Below are 11,988 nucleotides of genomic sequence, written 5' to 3' on the forward strand. Positions count from 1 at the left end.
CAACCAATCGACACCACTATGCCACTATTCTGGTTTGATGAGATTGGTGTGCAAGCAGGATGCTGTATAGCATCTTTCAGTGGTTTTCAGTGGCTTCAAAGGCTTGAAATAACGCTGAGCCTGCGAAAACAAAACGTAAAGGGTACAAGTGCAGCTTGAACAATTTTAATGTTTTACAGAGGAGCTTGAAACAGTTTTAAGAGCCAGAACAGGTAATCCAGGCTTAATTATGCTCTCAATGGTTCAACAATCTGTGTCTACAATCTGTTTCTACGCTGGATTTTATAATGTAAGCTTAAGCAGTAGCTTTCATGCTTCGGCATATACTCTGTTAGCTTGTGTTTCTGTCCACCAAAGCAAAAGAAAGACCAAAGAAAGGAGAATTAACCACAATTATGTTAGTTCCACCCAGAGATGATTTTTCAGTATTTTGTCCTACAAACTCATTCAAAGGAGTGAAGTCAATCCAAAGGGTGAGAGTATCATATTGACATTTCAACTGCTGATGTCTTGGTGCTGTATCAATGAGTTCTGCATTGTTTTGCAGCAGCATCAGGACTAAGAACTAATTTTTCGAAAGTAGGTCTTCGGTATTGGCGAATGGCGATGTACCCACATGATGAGCAAGCACAAGTTCTAAATAGTAGAAAGGGTCACACCTACCTTCACATTACTTGGGTCTTCCACCAGGGATCAGGTAGAAAGAAACATCTCTGTGGGACAAGGTAGGGGAAAGAAATGAGCTTAAGCTGGCAAGTTGGAAATGCCGTTACCTTAATAAGAAAAGTGATTACTAAAAAATATGGAGAAGTGCAAACAGCAGATAATTCAGCCATGGCAGAGTTTTAAGGTATTATGCAACATAAAGACATCATGGATCATATCCTGCACATGATCATAGGTTAGCACTAGTAAAATTATGGAGAATGTTTGAGCAACAAACCCCCAGAAGAGGTCTACCTTCAAACTTCAGAGCCGTGCCGGATGCAGGGGCAAAGGTATGTGATTACTTAAATGGACAACGAAGGGTGCATTGAAGGAAGGTGGATCTTAAAAGGCCATACATGATTTGGATTTTGGACCATGAGGCTTTCAATGACTTCTTATAACTGTGTTAATAGAGTTGAAGTGAATCTCAACAAAAGGGACTCAAGGTGCTAGCTACACTCTCAAAAAGGGTTCTAGTTCTTACCTCAACTTGGTAGATCTTTGGACAACTATGGAGATACCATGGAAGCTGATATGGAAGATTGGGGACCCAAGCAAAATTTGTTTCTTTGTGGATGACTTTAAAATAAAAAATATCAAGGACAACCTTCAGAGTGGAGGGCTACGGTCTACCTAATCTGTGCTTTCTGCTGGAGAAATGTGACAGTAGACCATTTCTTTCTTAATGCATACTTCTCTGAGAAGATGGGAGAGAATTTTTTTATTTTATTTTTTCCTTTTATAGTATCAATTCCCTCAATATTGAGCCGGAAATCTGCTCTCTAACAATGGAATACAGTGGCTTCATAAAAAAGAGTAAAAAGTTGATAGGTATGGAGATTCTTACCTGCTGCTATGTCATGGATCTTTTGGGATGAAAACCAAATGAGATCATCTTTCCTGTTGCAAAAAGGGCCAAAGGTAGGCTAGAGCTTTGTACAGCAGAAAGCTTTCCATTCTAGAATTTCAGAATTCCAGAGAGTCTAATAGGTTTGATAACTACAAGACGATGATCGAGACCCCCTCCCCCCAAACAAAACCAATCCCAGCCCCAAATTTTTTATGCAGTAGATGGATGATAATGGTCAGATTCCAGCCAGTGGTGAACTCTTCTCCAATATCTGGCCAGGGTAATTCATTTGTTATATTAAAAACCAATTGGAAGAGGATTTGAGCACCATCGGTAACAGAAACAACAGGTAATTCATTTGTTATATTAAAAACCAATTGGATGAGGTTTTGAGCACCATCAGTAACAACGACCATAACCCTATCCCAACTAAATGACTGCATGGATCCAATATGAAATAGAAAAAGAAATAAGGCAAACAAGGAAATAAATGACGGTAAGAAAAGATAAAAATCAGCAATAAAAGTAGAACAGCTTCCCAAGAACAACCCCTATAGGGGATCGGCTACCCCGGTCTTTGTTCTCCACATAGGTCTATTAGCGGTCATACTAGAATCCAATCCTACCATATGCATATCTTTTCTTACCACTTCGCCAATAGTCATTTTAGGTCTGCCCCCACCTCTTCTAGGACCTTCAACATGTATCAAGTCACTTCTCCTGACTGAGGCATCCATTGGCCTCCATTGAACATGACCATACCACCTCAGCCAGGTTTCACAGAGCTTGTCCTGGATCAGGGCGACTCCGCATTATTTCTAATATAGTCGTTCCTTATTCTATCTCTCTTGGTCTTGCTGCACATCCCGCATAACATCTTCATCTCAACTGCCCCTAGTTTATTCAAATTACTCTTCTTGACTGCCCAACACTCCATCATGAAGAAAGCGACTTTAGAAGGACCCACTCCACATCTTTTCATCCCTGATCAGTCAGTTGCATATGATGTTTTTTAACATGATCAGACTGGACCTAGATTTGCATCTTCAAAGAAAAATAACTATGCCCCCGTACTAGGTCCCCCCCTAATAGGTCAAAGAACAACTATATTATGACCCTAGAATTCCTTGTCCAAAGATTTTGAGTTGATGCTTTTAATGTCTAGGACCACTCAATTTCACCTCTGGTTTTCCAAAACCAAGCTTTGAATTTGAAGGTAAAGAGATTCTCTGAAGCCTTAACAAAAAAAACTTAACTGTTTAGATTTCTTCTCTGCAATATTTAATTGATAGTAAAGTATCTAATACACAATATACTAAAGAACACATGAGGTCATGCCTTCAAAAAGTCCAGATCAAATTTCAAGCTGTCATTTTCAGTTGAAGTAGATTCAACACAGAACCAGAGTGCTTGATAGTGTATTGTGCCACAATACAAGTATAAAAACGAAAAACATTTGACCTCTTCATAATGAAGCCCTATCTTTTGTCTCTAGATATGCATTAGGTGGTCCTACATGGGAAGTAGACTATCTTAAAAAAATCAAAGAAAACTATGACCGTATGACATCAACAAAAGAAAATTTCCCCATATGAACCAACTCTTTTTGAAAGTACTACACACATTTCACCTAGTTCTCAAAAAGTGATTGGTTAACCTATCAAATGCTTTCGCAGAATTCGCCCGAGAAGATCACTAACTACACCAAATAGGGAACCACTGCAATGGGTGTCTTGAGGGTCTGGAAATAAGTTCTACCAATCTGAACCATCAGGGAAGGCTGTTAGCGCATCTTGATTGCCATTGACATAGAAGTCCACAACTGCCTTCATTCTCGGAAGCTTATCTGGATGGTAATTCACGTGAATGATGACAGGCTTCAACTTGCTTAGCTTATTATCCTTCCTCACAGTCTTAAATAGAACTTTGCTGTTCATAAAGAGATAAAAATCCATAGTTCTCTTGGAAGCATGAAGTCCATCGTAATCAGGGTGTGAGGGGAAAAAGAGCTCTTCATTGAAAACTGCCTGATCCCAAGAGTGTGGTTCCCGAGAAAGCCGACCGGCGACACGATCCAGCAGCTCAATTGAAGGAATTGTAGGCCTTATATAAAAGAATCCAGAGTTGAAAACCCATATCCGCATTGTATGTGCATATCTGGCCCAACCCATAGCAGGCTCATCAAAAACGTCATTGAACCCATAGGCCGTCATGTTATTGTGGCCATCAGTCATGGACTCCACGTCTGAGTCCCGATGAAGATAATTGAATGGATTCTGCAAGTATACAATATCAACATCTGAGAGGAGAACACTGTAGCCCAGCTGCAAGAATTCCCTGAGGATACGGAATTTCAAACCCGAGACAGCATGGTTGCCTCCTGTCCTTGCAACTGAGTCAATGCCCTCATCAGGGTCTCTTTTGTACACGGGAACATCTTTTGAATTGCAGAAATCGGCAATGTCATCATCCAGAGCAACAGCCAAATAATTTGGTATACCAACTCTCTTGATGTTAGTGAACCAGACCTCCAACATTTCCTTCACATTGGAATTTGCCAATGCAACTATTAGTTCTCTTTGAACAGCTACTTTCTCAAGTATCTTAGCCAATCTTGGGTTCACAGATTCATCGGGAACAACAGTTGGATTGGTTCTTAGACCCTTTACAGTACCAAATGGCCCAGCTTTATGCTTTCCCCCCAGGACTTCGACCAGCTTCTCTGCCTGATCCTTTGCTTGTTCAGCCAATTGAAGCTTTTCAATTAATTCCCTAGCCTGTTTCTTCAACTCTGAATTCTTCTGTGACATAGACACAAAGTCCGACTTCATCATGTTGATCCGTTCAGACGACTCACAAGGAGATGAATCACCCTAACATCCAAGAGAAGGGAAAACAACAATGACAACCACAAATTGGTGAAAATTCACAAAAGACCCTAGAATTTGTTCTTGTAGAGAAAGACAAATATATGATAAGACGCCACAAAGTACTGTATCAATAATCAATTATGAGGAAGATTATATCAAATCACCGTCTTCTTTTCTCTCTCAACTTGAAGTCTCTCACATAATAAGCATTTCAGTAGCCTAATCCAAACATGAAACCAATGCAGAATAGTAGCCTCCAAATTCAAGGCCAGACATGAATATTGAAGTCAATCTTCACTTCAAACAAAAATGCCACCATATATGTCGAAAATCTAGAGATCTAAAGAACATGCCAAGTTACACCCAACAGTAAACACAAATCCCTGAAACCACCCAAAGTTAAGGTCATATGAGATCACGAGATGTGTTTATTTTTCTTGGGAACAAGCCCGTACGTACCTCAAGACTGGATTTTCCAGTTCGACGGCCTTGAATTGATGGATCGGAGCGGAAAAATCCATGTGGGTACACAAATGCAAAGACGCATCCAAGAAGGATTCCGATGGCAACGGCAACCGCGATTCTCGATCCGCGCATCGACAGTCTATAATTTCTCATCAATGGCCCGTCTCTACGACCCGTCATTGCTCGTTTATGATGTTCTAAACATCCAAAGGTAGATTACAGGAGAGAATAGAGACAGAGAGAGACAGAGAAAGTGGGGGGAAAGAGATTTCACCACCTTTTACTGCATTGGCATGGAGGTTTTTACAATCACAGGCAGAAGATTTCAAGTTTTATAAGAAAGCGACGGAGCTGTGATGTTATAAATACACTTCTATTGATGAATTGAAACCCTACCTACCAAAATCAAAGAAAAGAGAATTTGCCGGAGAAAGAGATTGGAAGCTCTCTCTCTCTCTCTCTCTCTCTCTCTCTTACTGGTTGTTTCTACTTTCAGACAAGTCGTGGCTTCGCGGCGTCGTGCCGTATAAAAACTTTTTTTTTTGTGAATCCCACGTAGATGATACCTTTTTCAGGGTAATCATTGGTTTGGTGTGCTGATTCATCCCCACATTGGCAGCATAGGAACCTGTTCATGAATATAAACACGAAATGAATTTTTTATCGAGAGCGTGGCCCTTGGCCAGTATAAGGCCAATGAGAGTGCATGTGAAAGTATAAAAAAGTTAAGGATTTATGCCTTTCATTTTTATTTTTTTGGGTGAAGGATGGGGGGATTGTGATCATTTTGCTCCATTCAATCTGCAAAGCAACACTCTAAAGAAAAACGTAAAAAACTTGCAATGATTTCACTTTTCCATAAATATAATACAAAACTAGTAAAAACCTTACAATGATGATTAGGCTCCGTTTGATGTATTTTCTATTTCCGAAGAATATTATTTTCATATGAGTTTTATTTTTCAATTCCGTATTGTTAGTATATTTCTTTCTCACAAGTCATTCTTTATTATTATTATTATTATTATTATTATTATTATTATTATTATTATTATTATTTTGGAAATGAACGCTCATTGACGGCCCCTATATCAGTGCGAGGTCCAATGAGGGGGCACACATGGGCATAAATAAGAGGTTGGTTTTTTAGGTTTCACAGGGGTGGGGGCGTCATTTTGCCACCCTTTGTGCCTAAACGTAGGGGCTACACTAATGGGAAGGGTTTATTTCCTTTTCCCACATCTAAGTATGTGAGTCTCATGTAAATGATGTATTATAAATAAAATAAAAAGTAATCATAGTAAATAATTTTTTTATCCACATTGCTATTAGTGTGGCATATAGATTCCTCTTCACAATGGAGTCATGAACACTCTCCCTATGATATATGCGCATAAAGAGTTACAAAAACTGTACTCTGATCAACATTTTATGAACACATAATTTCTCAATCCTTGTAGCTAATAATGTCTTTAGAGACTGGATAAGCTTTTTAGTTCATAATAATTACTCTTTAATTTTTTATTTTTTGTAAGACTTCATAATATATTAGTTATAAAATTAATATATTGTAATTGATTACAACAACTTTTCTTTTTGTGTTTGTAAGGGTGTTGGTTTTAAAACAAGTATTTAAAACAAATAAAGATTCAAAATAGCTTTTAATAGTTGTTTAAATACAAAATAATTTTTCACAAGTTTTATACCTCATCATTTACTTGTCAATTCAGTATTAGAGAAGTTTTATTCTTTTTTTAAGACTCATATTCTCTTCAGTTGCTAAAGATTTATATAGTCTCAGTTTTTCTTTAGTTTTAAAGTCTCCTTATATTAAATTATCTTCTTAATTCTTTCTCTCAAATGTCTTATAAATAGAGTGGAGATTTAGCATTTGTAAGATGGAACAATTCCTTTGAGTTATTTAAGTGTGTTCTTAATTTTGCTTCTCTTGGGTTTTGTTGGATTTTGTATGTCCATTGTGCGAGTGTTTTGTTTTATAGTATGAGCACAATCCTATAGCATTCGAAGGGGTCCAGTAGTCGAATGCACGATTACTGGGGGAGCCATTGGACTGTTTTATCTTGAAGGCCGATTTGCATTATTCCTGGTTGCACCATAAGGGACATCTACGGTCTTAAAGACAGTGTCAAGTAACACAACTCAGCCCATCAATTTTCTAACAATTTCTATTACAAGTCTATGATAATTTCATGCAGGTGATATATTGAAAGTTCTCTTATACAAAGGTGACACTTAGGTTTGCTCTCTCAATATTCTGACACATAACTTCCCTATAAAGGGAAATAAAAGAAAAAATAATAAAGAAAATCAAAACTAAAGAGATAAAACCTTGTGTAGTCATTACCTAATATGATTCTGTAACTTTTGTAATCATTACCTAATATGCTTCTATAACTAACTCTAAACAATTCAAATTGGGTTATTGAGTTTTAGAGCTCTAAATTTTATTTCATTTATAATCAAATTCAGGACCCATATAAGAGGAAGGAGCAAATCACTAATTCATGCACCACCTTGAAGGTCCAATTGATTTTAAGAAAAAAAAAATTTATTTGAAGTTATTGTATTTGATAAGAGTTTAAGATAGTTAATACGATAATGGTTAAAAATAATTTTATTTTAAATGGAGTTCACTTGCTTTCTCTTCTCTCTACTTGCAACTAGTGCAACTTTAGTAACCCCTTTTGAACCCTCCCTTGTTGCTTTGCACAATAAAAAAATGAAAATAGATTCAGTAATTTCATTTTGGGATTTATTTTTTGTTTTTGATAAATAAAAAAATAGGAAGTGGTTTCTGTTAGGCTGTGTGTTCTTTGCACCAATGTGAGAGCCAATAAGAAGACGCGCATAGGCATCGAAGGGGAGGATCAAGGTGATCATTTCTTTGCCCCCATCCGAGTACATAAGGGAGCAAGTGCCGAGCAGTGTTCTTTTTCCCAAAACTAAAATGTCAAGAAAGTAAAAAAATGCATAAAACCTAACAACTAAAAAGTATAATCAAATGTTCTCATAGAAATAGCAAAATCAAATGGAAAGAAGAAAACAAATGCAACCGCTACCCATTAACCATTTCACTAAAACAGAGCATGAACATAGAACAATTACTAAAAGAACCACCCCGTTCCAATAAACAATAACATTAAGCTTCCCACACTAAAACCTCTTCCTTTGAACACATTTTGGACTGCAGTCATGAAACTAAACAACATTTTATCATTTAGTACTTTTATAATCACATATCAGTCATATGTGGGTGGGGGGGGGGGGGAGGGGTTTAATGAAAAAAAGGGTGCTCCATGGTAGTGATCATAGCCCGCAGGACAAGCCCCATATGGCTAGCAGGGCTTTTGCAGGACCAATGGGCGATAGTAGGCATGCCAAGACTCGAACCCACAACCAGCCGACTCGAGCGGTGATGGGTTGAGGGCATTTTCACCACTAGGCTACCAACCCCATTGGTCATATGGGGGGTTGATTCCACATCAGTTTCAAAAGAAATTTGTTGTGGATTGATATGGTCTTGGGTTCCCTTACCTTGTGAGCAGCCGATCCTCGGTCTAACCCATGCACTGAATGGGTGACTTGGTGCCAGAGCAAGAGCCGTTAGGAAAGAGTTACCTACCGCCAAGCAAAAACCTTGGAGCAGAGTGAGCCACTTAGAAAGGGTGAACTGATCCAAAGTACGTGGGCCGTCGTGGTCAACGAGTTCAAAAGCATGATGGTATATTACGATCCCATATCAGTTATATGCGGGCTGATCCCACATTTTCACAAGAAAATTGATGTGAATTGATATGGTATTCGGTTCAGTTCCCTCAACTTGTAAACCGATTTATGAGATTGAGTTCTTCTAAGTCCATATCAAGTTCACCTTTCCAAGCTTTCCCATTTTCATCAATAATGCGACTTCTGCATTCGAGATATTTGACTTGGTGGTTTTGAAGCTTTTTATCTATTTTTCCTTCGATTTTGTTTATTCTGATTGGTATCAAGAACTTGGAGTAAAGTGAAACTATGAGCACCATTGCTCTAAGGTGCACATTGTAGTTTTTCAACAAGCCTTGGGGCTTGAAAAGGCATGTTTGTTGGGTTAACAAGAAGAAGCTCGGCTTTAAAAACGAGTCAGAGTAACAAGCTAGCCTATCACATGTTACATTTGAGGTGGAAATCCAAAATAATCTACATTAGACAGTTTGCCCAACGGATAGGCAAACAGTAGAACCCAAGATCTCACGCTTATATGTAAAGTTGCGGTCCAAAAAAAGTTTGCTAAGTGAAAACATTTAAAATTTTAAAACAATAGGATAGTGTATAGCAATGGACTATTTAAGGCAGAAGATATTTGATTGAATTAATCTATGTCTAATCCAGAAAATGTATTGTCTACCTAATGATTAGATTAGCCACATCATCATTCTCTCGATGAGAGATCAAAAGCTGCTCAAAAGAGGTCATTGATTGCCCAGAGTGACAGGCAAGATCAGATCGGAATAGTCCCACTTTTTGTCGATTACCTCAAAAATGGATAGCCATTCAGCATTGAATGCCACCGATCATTATGGCCAAACATAATGGTTGAGTCAAAAGATGGCTCAAAGAATGATTTTTTGAGTTCTGAGTTCATAGATAAATAAATAAATAAATAAAAGAAAAGAAAGATAAAGACTTCATGATCCTCAAATCATACCCTTCCGCAGGGTATTTCTCATCGAATAAGTGAGTGTAGGAGTGGAATCCTATACTTACCATATATGGTGAAAATTACACAATCATGATTATAAATTTATTTTAGAGAAAGAATCATGTTGGGGAACATGTCCACACACCTAATCTACCTAAAGTGGTTTTGATAATAACAAACAAATGTTTTATTTCTAACAAGTTATTTTTTAGCATTGATTAGCATGCTGAAAGTCAATAGAAAGACCAACTGAAGTAGTGAATATCAATCTCAATAAACCATGTATGTTCAAGCAAGCTTAAATATTCAAGCCAAGACGAAGAAATGAAATAGATGAATAAATGAAGACTTGGACCTTTCATCTAAGAAGAATGAAGACTATACATAAAATGTTTTAAGTTGTCCTATTTACTTGTAATTGTACATACACACTCATACATTATATATGCATTCATTATGTTTAGAATGATCCCAGGTCATATTACTCTAGCAAAGACCAAGACCCATAGTTATAAGGAACCATAGTTATATATGTTTTAAGACCCAGGTCATATATGTTTTAAGACCCATAGTTATACGGAACCATGGGATTTAAGAAACCCCTTCAGTTACTGTGAAAAACAGTACTTCTGTGTTCAAGGGTATTTTGGGTATTTATGGAGCTAGTATCAGGATACCACCTCTTCACGAGATTTGTAGGTTTTCGAGTTACGGAACCAACAGATTTAGAATCAGCACAATCGGAATCCTTATGACCAAGTTATGGTCATTAGAAGTCTGTCCGGTCAAAATCAACCCAAAAGAATGATTGCGGAAATGATTCTGGCAAAATCATCAACAGGTCGACCGCCCAAAGTGCAGGTCGGCCGCCAAAATGGAGGTTTCCCTGCTGATGACTGGGTTGCTTGAATCACCCTCCAACAGCTAGTCCAACAGCTATATTTTGTAACAAATATAATCAATTCCTAAGCAACTAAAACACAATACTAAAGCATTTGAGGTGAATTTCAATCTCTCTCCTAAAGCAATTGGATGACTTATTCTACACAAGGAAAAGCCTAAGGAGAGGCTACAAGGTCTTCTTTATTATTAGTCCCATTATATAGACTTTGAAGACCAAGTGAAGGTGCATCATTCTCTTACTTTATTGCATATCATTTGCACCGCATAGACCGCATAGAGTAAACTTTATTCCACCACTTTATATTCTTTACTTGACCCAGAGTAAGGCAACTTTAGGTTGGACAGTTGTAAGTATGCAATACACTAGACTGTACTTATTTATTGTATATGATCCTCTTATCCTTAAAAGAGTAGTAACGTCCCTCTTTACCTAGAACGAGAATGTAAAGGTCACTCTCTACCTGTGAAAGAGATAGTACGAATTTTGTTATCCTCAAAAGATTGTGTAAAGGTTTTCCTCCCTATCTATTGTACTAAAAGGGAAAAGCTAATGGAATACCTTACAAGTGAACTCAGATTGAATCGAACCACTATAAATCTTGGTGTTGTGTGATTATATCTCTTTTACTATTCCACAATATTTCATTTACAATCACATTTTGGATTCATAATTCGAAGAAGGTTTAAATTTCACTAACATAATCTAGTCATCCCCCTCTAGGTTATTTCAAATCACTAACTAGTCATAGGACCCCTATGTCAGTACGGGGCTAATGAATGTGCACCCAAGCATCCAAACAAAGGGGCGATGAGGTTATTTTGCACCTTGTGTCTCGCGGCAAGGGCGCTCAACCAGGTAGTGTTCTCTCGCCCTTTTTAATCAACTTCACTCCCCTTCCAATCCTTTTACTTGCAATGAGACATGCATTTTTTGTTTTTAAGGGGTGGGGGTGATAAATAGCTATGTCACAGTTCCAAAACCATCAAGAGCAGCATAAAATTCACCTCTTCATCATTACAAACCAATTAGGAAGAAATCCACAAGCCTGCAATTGTTCACTCATGCTTCCAGCACATCACTATAGAAACACCTTCAAAATTAAATAAAGAGCAAAAGATGTACAAGTAATATGTGTGCTAGGAAGAGAACGAATAACACCCTTTGCCTACTGAGGCATGCAAAGAGTTCATATTTACATCTTTTGTACCAATGTAGTTTCCAGACTCCAACAGAAAGGCCTAACGAGTTATGATGCTTGTTTACGAACATGAGGAGCTTCAATCATCTCTCTCTGTCCCAGAATCTTCCGTTTGCCTTGTTGGGCCTTCTATTGCTCTACGCCCTTGTGGCTTCACTGGGTGAACAATGTCCCTTAACACTTGGCTTGCTGATTAAGGAATGTCAAAATTTCAGCCACCACACAAGACGGTTTGATTTTGTTCGAGAGAACCAAAAGAAGAAGAAAAAAAAAGGGAGGGGGGGGGGGGGG

General features: G+C 37.9%; 2 protein-coding genes across 2 annotated transcripts in view; both read right to left on the reverse strand.

Annotated features, from left to right (window-relative positions):
• Nucleotides 1-2,893: 2,893 nt before the first annotated feature.
• Nucleotides 2,894-5,374, reverse strand: LOC122083169 (arabinosyltransferase RRA2-like). Its single transcript, XM_042650878.1, has 2 exons — nt 4,888-5,374; nt 2,894-4,431 (listed from the first exon to the last, which is right to left on the reverse strand). The coding sequence occupies exons 1-2, from the start codon at nt 5,071-5,073 to the stop codon at nt 3,313-3,315; spliced, it is 1,305 nt and encodes a 434-aa protein (XP_042506812.1). The 5' UTR covers nt 5,074-5,374; the 3' UTR covers nt 2,894-3,312.
• Nucleotides 5,375-11,486: 6,112 nt separating this feature from the next.
• Nucleotides 11,487-11,988, reverse strand: part of LOC122084519 (HVA22-like protein k) — a 24,007-nt gene continuing 23,505 nt past the window's right edge. The window contains exon 8 of the mRNA XM_042652820.1: nt 11,487-11,886. Within this exon, the coding sequence (XP_042508754.1) occupies nt 11,777-11,886 (110 nt within the window). The 3' untranslated portion in view covers nt 11,487-11,776. The remainder of the gene's footprint in view (nt 11,887-11,988) is intronic.

The sequence above is a fragment of the Macadamia integrifolia genome, chromosome 7, assembly GCF_013358625.1.
Source record: "Macadamia integrifolia cultivar HAES 741 chromosome 7, SCU_Mint_v3, whole genome shotgun sequence".
In the NCBI taxonomy this organism is placed as follows: Eukaryota; Viridiplantae; Streptophyta; class Magnoliopsida; order Proteales; family Proteaceae; genus Macadamia; species Macadamia integrifolia.